Here is a 13,212-nt window from a genome sequence, read left to right on the forward strand (position 1 = left end):
ACTGTCAAACAGCTCTTACTGTCAGGAAGTTCTTCCTAATGTTTAGGTGGAATCTTCTTTCTTGTAGTTTGGAACCATTGCTCCGTGTCCGCTTCTCTGGAGCAGCAGAAAACAACCTTTCTCCCTCCTCTATGTGACATCCTTTTATATATTTGAACATGGCTATCATATCACCCCTTAACCTCCTCTTCTCCAGGCTAAGCATGCCCAGCTCCCTTACCCGTTCCTCATAAGGCATCGTTTCCAGGCCTTTGACCATTTTGGTTGCCCTCCTCTGGACACGTTCCAGTTTGTCAGTGTCCTTCTTGAACTGTGGTGCCCAGAACTGGACACAGTACTCCAGGTGAGGTCTGACCAGAGCAGAATACAGTGGCACTATTACTTCCCTTGATCTAGATGCTATACTCCTATTGATGCAGCCCAGAATTGCATTGGCTTTTTTAGCTGCATTGACAGCGCTATAAAAATGCAGGTCTTGCTTGTTCATGTTAATGTCTTGGACCACCTAGAATGTGGAAGATGGTAGCGGTTCTGTAAATGCTTTTGGGGATTGAGGTGGCTGCAGGCTGGGCGGGCAGTCAAGATTGCAGGTGCCTGTACAGTGGTGCCTCGCAAGACGAAATTAATTCGTTCCGCGAGTTTTTTCGTCTTGCGATTTTTTTCGTCTTGCGAAGCACGGACTTTGTAAAAGCTTCAAAAATCACCAAAGTCTTCAAAAACCTCAAAAAAGGCTACCACCCCGCGTGCTATGAGTTGCTCCTCGAAGTGAATGCACGGTTTTAAGAAAAAGGAAACAAACTTGCAAGACAAAGGAAACAAACTTGCAAGACGTTTCCATCTTGCGAAGCAAGCCCATAGGGAAATCCGTCTTGCGAAGCAACTCAAAAAACGAAAAACTCTTTTGTTTTGCGAGTTTTTCGTCTTACGAGGCATTCGTCTTGCGAGGTACTACTGTAATGTCATCTTGGTCAACGTGTTCCCTCTTTCTCCAGGCAAGTATCTATTGAAGAAGGGGAGAGGAAAGCCAAAGAGCTGAATGTAATGTTTATTGAAACTAGCGCAAAGGCCGGATACAATGTAAAACAGGTAAGTGGTGGGGAGGCAGCAGGGGTATATTCTTGGAGTAAAGGAGTAAAGTCATGTTTTCAGCTCAAATAGCTGCAGTCACGTTAGAAAACTTGAGATCAGTTTGCAGAACTTTCCCCGCTTTCATCAGAATGCTGTTTTGGATTCATTGGTTGTTGAATTGCTTTGACAAGTAGTCAGTCGTCCCCGCAGTAACACAGTCAAACAACTATTTCCCCCAGTGTGCTCAACTATGCCAGGATTAAAGGTAAAGGTACCCCTGCCCGTACGGGCCAGTCGTGTCCGACTCGCTTAAGAGGCCGGGGGCCAGCGCTGTCTGGAGACACTTCCGGGTCACGTGGCCAGCGTGACGAAGCTGCTCTGGCGAGCCAGCACCAGCACAGCACACGGAAACGCCGTTTACCTTCCCGCTATAAAGCGGTACCTATTTATCTACTTGCACTTAAGGGTGCTTTTGAACTGCTAGGTGGGCAGGAGCTGGGACCGAACGACGGGAGCTCAGCCCGCCACGGGGATTCGAAATGCCAGGATTAGGTCCACCCAAATTCTTGTATGCTGAAAGAATTTTATGAACCAGCCCTTAGCATAGACTATTGGCTGGGGCTGGGGTGGGGGTTAAGAGTGGCAGATAAACTTAACAGGTAAAATAAAACTGAATGCAATGGTACCTGGGTTCTCAAACTTAATCCGTTCCAAAACCAAAGTGTTCCAAAACCAAGGTGCTCTTTCCCATAGAAAGTAATGCAAATTATATTAATCCATTCCAGACTTTTAAAAACAACCCCTAAAACAGCAATTTAACATCAATTTTGCTATCTAACGAGACCATTGATCCATAAAATGAAAACAATAAGCAATGTACTGCTGTCACAAAATCAGTCAATCAGTAGCTGAACTGGGTTCCACCCAGTCACACACACACACACACACACACACACACACACACACACTAAAAGAGCCGCAGAAACAAAAACGCAAAACAAATAGCAGAAACGGACAGACCTCAGCGTAACACTCAAAACAGAAGCATAACACTCAAAATGGAGCACGTTCAGCTTCTGAAAAAAGTTCATAAACCGGAACACTTACTCCCTGGTTTGCAGTGTTTGGGTTCCAAGTTGCTTGAGTACCAAGGCGTTTGAGAACCAAGGTACCACTGTACATAATTATTCTGGAGTTTTGGTAGGTGTATGTGCTGGGCTGGGTGTGCTTGCCTGCCTTGTGTCCCCTTGGGATGGGACCTGACTTCCCAGGGGTTTATTGGTTTAAAGATCTCACAGTTGCCAAGAAAGGGTTGCAAGCCTACCCCCTATACCTGCTGCAAGTCTTGGAGAAACCTGGGTTGGGAGATCCGTTGAAAAGCTACAGAGGCAGGGACCCTGGTTTTTTGGATATTGACAAAGGATGCAACACTAAATGATGCCTGCTACAGCGGCATTGCTTCGTGCTGCATAGAAATCCGTAGCCCAAGGAGACAAATAAAATAGGCACTAAACATTAGGAAAGGAACACTGGAGTGTGAAGACCGTGAATTCCTTATGCAGCTTTCTGGCTTTTTGTAACGTTTCCCTAATTGGATTTACTCTTGCATGCTCCGACTGGTAAATCCACTTTGACTTGGCTTGCTTGCCAATTCCCTCTCTTTAGTTTGGTAATTTTGGTGGACAACCTTGCTCAGGGCATAATTTTGTTCCCAGCTTAAATATAAAGAAGTGATTACTGTATTTTAAAATGCCTGTTGTCAGCAGCTGGATTTGAATGGAGTAATCCAATTGGTTTCTGTCAAGTGACTCCGTTTTTAGAAAAGACTTCCAAAAGAAAAAAGTATGGTCTTTAAATACTGCAAAGGGGCGCCCTCCAGCACAGTCAGCAGGAGAAAGGAGGTAGTGGTAATATAATTACTTCAACACACCGCCAAGGCCTTGGAGTCCTTTGTTCAAGCAGGCAGCGGAAGCTGTGACGTTGGGATGAGCATAGGAAGATGCAGACCAGGGTGTGTTCAGGCCTTTTCAGTATGATTAGCCATGGTGAACAGAGGACCCACTAGTTTTTCCCAGAGCAAGAATAATCCCATGAAATGGAATATTGGGCCAAACCTGAGAGCGCAGATTGAGATGCCACAGGCCATTCACCAGAGTGGAAGCTGCGCATGGAAAGAGCTTGGGGGTGAAAGATTTGGGAATCCTAGTGGTGAGGTGGTTTGCTGCTTTCAAACATTGATCTTTTGATGGCCTCTTTGAGAATGAGAGGTTGAAGCTTTCTCATCTTGTTTTTTGAAAGCTGAGATTTGAAGTATGGGTGTTGCCCAGGAAGCTCTGTGCTGCCCACCCCTGGTTATGTGTGTCTGTATTAGCAATGCCCTTAAATGCCCAGTTACTTGCATCCTGAGGACAACTTGACTTTTAGAGCAACTTTCTGGTTAAACAAAATTGTCTTGAATTCACTGATGAGCAGTTGCCCACCTCTCCCGTTGAGAAGGAGGTGCACTGAAGTTTCATCATGATGGTATGTGCTAGTCACCTCTTTTTGCCGGGATGCAAAAAGGATACCGTATCTTTCCCTCCATAAGACGCACCTAGTTTTTAGAGGAGGAAAGCAAGAAAAAAAAATTCTGTGCAGAGCATGTAAGCGGCTCTCCCTTTTCTTGCTTTAAAGCAAGCAAAGCGAGAGCGGCTTACATGGCTTCTGTCCAGCTTGGTGCAGCTCTCACTTTGCTTGCCCATCCCTCCACCCGCCTCGCTGTAAAGCGCGGCGACGCCGGAGCAAGAAGAGGAGGAGGAGACACTGGGACAGGTGCTTTGCTTTCTTTACAGCAAGGCGGGAGGAGGGATGGGCAAGCAAAGTGAGAGCTGCAGAAAACGGGACAGAAGCCATGTAAGCGGCTCTCGCTTTGCTTGCTCCCGTCCGTCCCTCCTCCCGCCTCGCTGTGAAGCCAGCAGAGCAAGAGCCGCTGACACGCTCTGCGCAGCTCTCGCTTTAAAGCAACAAAAGTGAGAGCGTGTCAGCGGCTCTTGCTCTGCTGGCTTCACAGCGAGCGACGGACGGGAGCCATGGCTCCGGCTGCGGAGGGATCCCACAGCTCGCGACTGCAGCGGCAGCCGAGGGATCCCTCTATCGTCCAGTGCATTCGCTCCATAAGACGCACAGACATTTCCCCTTTTTAGGAGGGAAAAAGTGTGTCTTACGGAGCGAAAAATACGGTAAGTTGTGGGGGCGACATGCATGACTTTATTTTGCCCTGTGCAGAATCACAGGCCTTTCCCAGTGCAGCTGCATGTATTGCAACAGATGCCTCCCTCCTGAATTGGTTGTTTTGTTTCTGATTTACTTCTTCTGTTTTCTTCTGCCCCAATCCTCTCACCCTTTCTAGCTTTTCCGACGTGTGGCTGCTGCCTTGCCTGGGATGGAAAGCACGCAGGACAAAAGCAGAGAAGACAGTATCCTTTTCAGCCCAGCATTTGCAGCCTGTGGATTAAGAAGGAGAATGGGTGTCGAGGTCCATGGGATTGAAGAAAGCATAGCTTTCTGAATTGCGGAGAGCGGTGGGTAAAAAGTACAAAAAGAGAACTCTTCAAAAGAGACTCGAGGTGGGGATTATCAGAAGCTTGGGTTGAGCGTTTTAACTTGGAATTGCAGTGCACAATGTGCAGGTGTGCCCACTGAAAACGATCCGTGCCAGGTAGCTGAAGCAACTGAGGTAAGCCCAAAGCCCCAAAACCAGAGTTCATGAATCAGTTTGCTTTGCAGGGAAATTGCCACTTGACCTCAAACCCAGTGATTGGATCGACTGGGCCATATGGTGTGAAGGAAAGTCCATTAGTTCAGTTGTCAATCACAGGTGGCTGTGGGGGAAAGTATAAGAAAACCAGCTTCCTGGTCCCAGTGAGACCCTGATGAAGGTTGTTGGCATCCGTCTGTCTCGAGAGACTATGGAGTGGACTATGGTGTGAAGTCGAACTGGAGAATCACAGCGCCTGCTGTGGCTGCAGAGACCAGTAATTCATAATTGCTGAGTCCCATGTTTTTGCTGCTTTGGTAGCATAGAAGTGACCCCCCCCCCCGGATGCAAGCCTGGGCAGTGTTTTTGGAGGTCCTGGGATGCCCAGATGACAAGACATGCCCCCCCCCCCGTTGAGATGGTTACAAAGGAAAGCAGATGCCATCTTAGGGACTGCACTGTGGACTTGTCTAGGATTTACCCAAAGATGTCCCGCAAGGCAGTGAGTACAGCTTTTTTTCTGATGAGGGTAGCAGAACAGAAAAGGCATGATAACCCTTCATGAATTTATTCACCCCAAAACCCTAGTGACGTTGTTGTTATTGCCCAATAAGTTAATGTCGGGAGTCAACTTTAGTGGACAGAGTTCTGTCTTCTAAAGTAAGGCGAGATCAGAGTGCCTCTTCTAGAATGTAGGTAGCAGCGGATTTCTGAATGGGCTAAGGAGAACTTTGGTCAGAGGCAGTTTGCTTGTCATTCCTCTGCCCTGGCTATTGATAGCCACTTTTATTGCCTTCCAGCCCTTCCAAATTGTTAGTTCTAGTCATGGCTGTGACTGATAAAGGAGGCATTTATGACATGGTGGGTTAACACGACATGCAGTGCTGGAAGACAAAGGTTCAAAGGTCCTTGCTTCTATTGCCACATGTGTGTCGTAGCATACAAAGCCTTTTAGCTTGTTTTCCCTTAATTAGATGTGTTCCCCCCTGCAAAAAGGCTGCAAAAAGCCTCCCAGATCAAACTTACAAAGATCACTAATAATGAAGATTCTGTGCTCAGGCTTACACTCTAAAACACACAACACAGAAGGAAAAAAGGTTGGGGAGAGAGGAGAAAACAGAGCAAACCTAGTTCTCAGTCACAGAGCATGCACAATCACACATGAGAGGGATATCCAGGCTTTCAGAGCTTCAGGAGATGGGTGGTACTTCTTTCTGTGATGAAACCTCAAGGAATCATCACTTGCTGAAAATCAATGGAAGCATCATTCCTCCTCACTGTTGATGGTTACAAGCAAAAGGAAAACTTTTTCAGACACTGTGGCTTCGCCAGGCAGACTCCTCAACCATCACAGACTTCACCAGGCATTCCCATTGTTTGGAAATCAGTTGCCAGCACTCGCTGTAGTTTAAATTTCTATACCACCCTTCATCTGAGGATCACAGGGCAGCTTGCAGTATTATACAGTGGTACTTCGGTTTTCGAGCATCTTGGAAGCCTAACGTTTCAGTTTTCGAGCGCCGAAAACCCGGCAGCAATTGCTTCTGTTTTCGAATGCGGCTCGGAAGTCGAATGGCTTCCGCTGCGTTTTTCCCCCTTTCAATTTTCTCCATTGACTTTGTGCCTTGGCTGTCGAACGTTTCAGAAGTCAAACGGTCTTCTGGAACGGATTACGACAACCGAGGCACCACTGTGGTTGCAGGTGAAGCTGCAGTTTACACCCAGTGGGGAATTAATGTTTCATGCAGGAAGGGGTGGCAGGGAATGCAATGCCAGAGACTCCGGAAGGGCTTATTCCGTAGGAGTGAGGGCTACCAAAAAGAGCACGCAATCTGCATATGGAGAACTTGGAAGTGGGGGGTGAGCCACATGTTCTTCCTTGAATGTTTGGGCATTTTATGAGACTTGAGGGGAGACGGTTTCAGCCATTTCAGCCTCTCTTCCTCTTTCTGCTCTTATTTCCCTTAACTACTTTCCCCCAACAGTGATCGACATCAAACTTGAAAAGCCTCAGGAGCAGCCAGTCAGTGAAGGCGGCTGTTCGTGCTAATATAGTGTATTGCTTTTCTCTTACCTTTCTCCAGACCATCACTGCTTCTTCCTCTCCCCCCCCCCTTTCCCCTCCCCAGACTCATTGGCAGCAATGTGACTATTGGCTTGCCCACCCCCACCCCACCCCACCCCATCCGTAACGTAGCCGCGGTTCATCATTGCTGCTTGTCTCGTGAAGATGATCTGTTAGCTTCACAAGCACAAAAGAAAAGTCGGTGTCTTCGTTATTTATAAGGAAGTTTCAAAAACGAGCCAAAACGATCCTAGCGTATTTCAGTGATTCTTTTGGAAACAGCAGTCCCGCCAGAAAGATAGCTACAAATTTGGTATTTTTTTTTTTTTTAACGTTTCAATATTGCACTTACAGAATTAGTGGAAACGGGAGTAGAACGTTTGGATTTGGTGAAAAGGAGTGTGCAGGGTAAAAATGCATCGGCACCCGAGGCAGGCACTGTGGAGCAGTCCTCAGATGTTCAGCCTGTTCTTTTGCAAAAAAAAAAAAACAAAAAAAACCCACAACCAAAACTAGCCTGCTTTGCCTTTTCGGTTGAGATCCTCTGGCCATTTTTCCCCCTAAACAGTAGCCTTTTTGAAATGCTAATAAGATGCTTTTTGTAAAGGGGCAAAGTTGCAAGATACTGTTCTCGGGGTTTAGAAACCGTTCGCTCTACGTAGGAGCCCCACAGAACAAATGAACCAGTTTGCAGTGCACCTTTGGGTGGACTGGCTGGACTGTCTTCAGAATGAGGATGGGGGAGGCACAGAGGCTTCAAACAGGTTCTGGCACTATAGACAACTTGGTCAAGCTGTGAATCTGTCTCTGAACAGAGACACCTACGCTGCCAGCCATTTAAAGATCCAACATAAAGTTAATACGTAATGAGGGAGATGAGGAGACAGAGCAGAAGAGACTATTCCTGAGCTGGAAAGGGAGGAGGGTACTTGTAAAAGTAGATTTTAAAAGTCCCTTAGATGAAAAAGGAAGGGAACAAAAGATGGAAACAAAACTTAAAATTATGCAGACTTTTGCCTTCGTTTTTAGCATTTTTTATTATTATTTTGGGTCTTCGGAGTCTCGTGTATTTGTTAATAGTTTGGTTAAATAATTGGTTGTTTAGTATTACGTTTTAACTGGACTACAATTAACCGTGGTAACCTTCAATATTTATTTCTTTGCTTTTTTTTTTACCGTCTTCAAGGGTATTTTTTTTTGTGGGGGGGGAGGTGTTTGTTAATCTATTTAGAGCTTTGGCAACGTCACGAGATATAGCTAATCCAAGAAACACACTGGGAAGTGGGGACACACATTCACATGCTCACTCTAGAAGTGCACTCTCTTAATCTGTACTAGTCATTGTGAAGTTGCTGTGTAAGTTAACACAACTGTAAATACATTGTTTGTGGGAGGAGCGTTTGCGGCTGGGGAGGGGTAGAATCCAGAAAAGGCCTCTTGAATTTCCATTTTTCTAAGTGATTGTTTAAAATGGAGGGCGGATGGGGAGAACTGGCTCTCCCTCTCTATCTTCAATGCCCCCCTTCACTTTAGGGGGGAAGCCCCCTCTCCAAGCACCCCGGCTTCGGATGTGCACACGCATAATCTCTCTGTTCCTGCATTGTGGAATTGGAATGGCAAATGCATCACTTTGACCTGAGTTTCCAGTAACTTTGCATATACCAGCAATGTCATCGTATCTTTCAAGGGCAGAACAAGACACCCAAATGCTTTTAATGCAATATTGAAGAGGTGGTTTATCTTTCCTTTTCCTTTTTGGAAGTAGCATGTCTGGAATTCAAGCGTTTAAATAATGGTGACGACAGGTGGATGTGTTCTTTTCCCCCCCCGAAAAGAAAAACGAAAGGGAAGGAAGGCCTGGCTACTTTTCCTGTATTGTTGTATTCTATGTGTGCGAAGAGAAAAAAAAAAAAGGAAAAAAAACCCACAAAAAAATTAAAAACATGATCCATCTTGCTGCTTTTTAATATTGAGTTTTCCGTGGCTTGGGTTCTTAAAGCAATGAAAATGTGTACACGGGTTGGATTTTTTTAAACATGCACAGAATTTTTTGCTTCCAATAAAGTATCTAATCAAAACACTAAAATCGACCGGCCTTCGCCTCTGCTCATTTTACGCTGCTGCTCATAGCTGTCAACCGTCCCTTATTTGGCGGGAAACTCCCTTATCCCATGTCCCACTGCTGTCCCTTATTGATGATGTCCCTTAAATTTCCCAGGTTTCAAAGGAAGCAGCTCCTCTCCCTCCCTCCCTGCCGGCCAGGGAGGAGGGAAGCTCCAACTGTGTTGCTTGGCTGCCCGGCCTGCCCCCCTCTGGCCCCCTCTCACCAGCCTCGGCCCCCGGGAGCCCCTTCCTGCCGGGACTGGTGGGAGTCTCGGGCCCTTCCGCTGCCATCCTCCTTGTGGCCGCCGAACTGAGCGTCTCTGCCTGGGGCCTCCCCTCTGCCCACCACCGCCGCCGCTGCTCCCACTAGGCCGTACTGCAGCTGCACTGCCGAAGGACCCAGATGAGATGAGCAGCGAGGGCAACCATAGAGAGCGAGGGCAACCATAGAGAAAGCAGTTCAGAGAGAGGAGGGGGAGGCGGAGGCGTGGGCAGGTGTTCCAAGGGCTAGCCACAGAGGGGGAAAGCGGAGGAAGGACCGCAAGGGCTTCTCCCCTAGATTTGTAGTGGTAGACTAGCATAGATGGTCTGATCTGCGGGTTTACTTTGGGCGCCATTCCCCCCCCCTTCCTCCCGCCCCGCCTGATGGAACTGAGAGCTGCAGATGGAGCACGAGAGAAAAGATACAGAACTGCAGCAGCATCTTCGTAGCTTGGACTTCGTTTTGCGCGAAAAGTGGTTGCTGCTTGTAGTTATTTCATTGCAGTGTTTCATCGGCTGGTGTCTTGAGCAGCAACCTCTGGAAACGAAGGGCTAAAAACCGGCGCTGCTCTCCCAAATTACTGGTATCTCGTCCCTTTTAACTTTGTATTTCAGCTGGTTAACTAAAATCCCTTATTTTGACTGCTGATCCCTTATTTTCGAGGCTGCTGGTCCCTTATTTTCAAATCTGTAAGTTGACAGCTATGCTGCTGCTACGGTCCCAGTCTCCCAGCCTTCCCCCTGGCCTCTAGCGCTCCACCTCGTAGGTGTGACGGTGCTAGGAGGGTGGGGAGGGCCAGTTCGGGTGGCACGGAGCTGAGGCAAGTTGTTGCAGTGCCTTTCACTCTTTGGGTTTGGTGCACTGGCCAAGCAAAAGAATCTCAGATCTTTATTGGGACTGGTTGCAAAGGCGCCAGTGACCTCCCTCAAATACGGGGAAAACGCTATCCCAGGGGTCAGCAAACTTTTAAAGGAGGGGGCTGGTTCACCGCCCCTTGGACCTTATGGTGGGCCGGACTGTGCGCTCACTCTCTCCCCCAGCTCCTCCCCTCCCAGTGTTGGTGCTTACCTTGAAAGCCCTAAACGGCCCAGTATACCTGAAGGAGCGTCTCCATGCCCATCGTCCAGCCCAGACACAGTGGTCCAGATCCGAGGGCCTTCTGGCAGTTCCCTCACTGCGAGAAGCCAAGTTACAGGGAACCAGGCAGAGAGCCTTCTCGGTGGTGGCCCCCGCCCTGTGGAATGCCCTCCCATCAAATGTCAAGGAAATAAACAACTATCTGACTTTTATAAGACATCTGAAGGCAGCCCTGTTTAGGGTAGCTTTTAATGTTTAATAGACTATTACTAAACGGCTAAACAACAACAATTTTAATATTCTGTTGAAAGCCGCCCAGAGTGGCTGGGGAAACCCAACCAGATGGGTGGGGTATAAATAATAAATTATTATTATTATCATTAAATTAATTTCCTACCACCTCCGCCACTCTGCCTGCGTTTGGGAGCCAGCAGTGATGGTTGCGCCTCTCCTTTCTGGGCCAGCTTTCCCAGGCGCCCATCACGGGGCCAGCAGGCATGCCAATCTTCAGCCGAAGCCCCATGACGCCATCACTATCACGCCAGTCACGATGCCCACAGCGCGGCCATGGGCGGAGAGGCTGGCAGACGGCGAGGCTTCGGATTGGCTAGCTGCTGGCACCAATGAAAGCACAGCTCCCTTCCTCCGCAGGGCGGGGAGAAGCCAGGAGGAGGCGCGGCGGCGGCGGTGTGTGTATGTGTTGGGAATGGCACCCGAAAAAAATTGCAAAAAAAATTTTGCACAGCCCAATCATGCCAATCCAAGCGACAATTCCAGGACTGTCTGTGGGCCAGATCCAGAGGGCAATTGGTCCCGATCCGGCCTGCGGACCTTAGTTTGCCAACCCATGCCCTATTTCATAGGGAGACAGGGAGCTTTTGCAAGTGGGAGCCTGGGTTGTGTGTGTGTTCTCTTCCAGGAGAAAGGAAGATTGCCAGTAACCCCAAACAGCCCTCTGCTTGCTTTCTTTTTTTAAAATAATATTTATTCCAGTTTTAAAGATTACAAAAAGAAAACACTAAATTAAGCAAGAAAAAACAAGACAATACATCACAATAGATACAAACAAACAAAAATAAAAAACACAGAAAAATACAAACAATTAAGAAAAAAACAAAACAAATCAAACCTTCCCATAACTTATTTTTCATTTGCTTGTTTCCTTGACCTCCTCACACCTCCCTTTTTTGTATTCTAGTTCAATTAGATATTTCAGCAAATCCTTTCCATCTTTGTTTTTATCCTAATAATTTATCTTAACATACTGTAATTTTACACTCTCTTCTTTCACCAATTAACTATCCATTTTTACTTAATCCTTTATATCATTTCTGCTAAAAACCACATCACTTCATTCCAACATCCTTCTAACATTCCTTAATTTTACAATGTTTCTGTAGATCAACTTTAAATTTCTTCCAGTCTTCTTCCACCAACTTTTCTCCTTGGTCTCGGATTCTGCCAGTCATTTCCGCCTAGCCCTCTGCTTTCCATCGCCACCTCTCTTCCCCAGGGAGCAGAATTGCCAAAGACAAGAGTGCAAATGCATTTGGGTGGAAATGGAACTTAAGCCCAGTAAGGTTTGTATTGAACATAGCTCCACAACTAAGGAGAATTTGCCTTGCGCGCGATGGAATTTTCTCCCTGACTCAACCTTGGGAAGGCCTTTCTGGAAGCAAGAGCCGTTTGACAGCAGAACGTTCTCCCTCGGAAGGTGGTGGAGGTTTTCAAGCAGAGTTTTGGAGGGTCCTCCATCAGGAATTCTTGAGCTGTGATTCCTGCACTGCAGGGGGTTAGATTAGATGGCCTCTGAGGTCCCTCCCAACGATTCTATGGTTCTATCTCTCTCTTATATGCCTGTTGCCTTTGTCCATGGAGTTTTCTTGGCAGGGATACTGGAGTGGCTTGCCGGTTTCTGCTCCAGGTGGATCACGTTTGGTCAAAACTCTCCACTATGACCTGTCCATCTTGGGTGGCCCCGCAAGGCATAGCTCATAGCTTCTCTGAGTTATTCAAGCCTCTTCGCCACGGCAAGGCAGTGATCCATGAAGACAGGAGTGCCTGGCGTGCTCTGGTCCATGGGGTCACGAAGAGTCGGACACGACTAAACAACAACAACATCTCTTCCCATCCCTTGGTGCCCTCTAAATCTGGAGCAGATTTTGGGATGGCACCAGGTGTGTGTTACAGGAGAACAGAAATTCCAGCTGCACCAGCAGGAATCCTTTTGCTGGCTTTCAATAACGCAGCTGGGTGGTTGAATATACGGATACAGAACTTGCACCTCGGTTTTGGCTATAGTTGAGTCACTTTTGTCTAAAAAATGACATTTAATAAGTATAACAATAACAGCAATCTAAAACATACACTGCTGCTACGTGAAGGATATTGCCAGATTGTATAACTGCTCTTATTGATCTGGGAGTCCAGTTTTCCAGGAGGGCCTGAGATGCTAGATGTCTCTATAGTGACATCTGCTGGCTGGTTGCTTGCTAGAAATGGAACAACCAAGTTCAGAGTTATTTCTGTGTTAGAACAGGCATTCCCTTCTTGCTGTTAGGGTGAAAGCTTCCCTTATCTTGTGCCCGGTTGAAGGCATTAAAGCCTGGCCAGAAGGGAAAAGCCAGCTGGTGCTCCCGATTCTCGAGTCAGCCACCCTCAAGATGTTGTGAACTACGATTCCCATCACTCCTAGCAAGCAGAGCTCTTCTCTTCCATCAGCCCTAGTATCACATTCTGGCTAGGGCTTCTGGGAATTGTAGTCCAAAACACCTGGTTGGCCAAGACCATGGGTAGGAAAACTAAGGCTTGGGGGCTGGATCCAGCCCAATTGCCTTCCAAATCTGGCCCGCGGATGGTCCAGGAATCAGCGTGTTTTTGCATGAGTAAAATGTGTGCTTT

The 13,212-nt window shown here is 47.3% G+C and overlaps 1 protein-coding gene across 3 annotated transcripts in view; it reads left to right on the forward strand.

Annotated features, from left to right (window-relative positions):
* RAB6A (RAB6A, member RAS oncogene family) overlaps positions 1-8,955 on the forward strand; it is a 59,547-nt gene extending 50,592 nt beyond the window's left edge. For all 3 annotated transcript variants that reach the window (XM_079974206.1, XM_079974207.1, XM_079974205.1), the window contains 3 exons: positions 993-1,086; positions 4,457-4,523; positions 6,790-8,955. In XM_079974206.1, coding sequence (XP_079830332.1) covers positions 993-1,086; positions 4,457-4,523; positions 6,790-6,854 — 226 coding nt within the window. In that variant the 3' untranslated portion in view covers positions 6,855-8,955. The remainder of the gene's footprint in view (positions 1-992; positions 1,087-4,456; positions 4,524-6,789) is intronic.
* The last annotated feature ends 4,257 nt before the right edge of the window (positions 8,956-13,212 follow it).

The sequence above is a fragment of the Podarcis cretensis genome (assembly GCF_951804945.1).
Source record: "Podarcis cretensis genome assembly, chromosome: 4".
Lineage (NCBI taxonomy): Eukaryota > Metazoa > Chordata > Lepidosauria > Squamata > Lacertidae > Podarcis > Podarcis cretensis.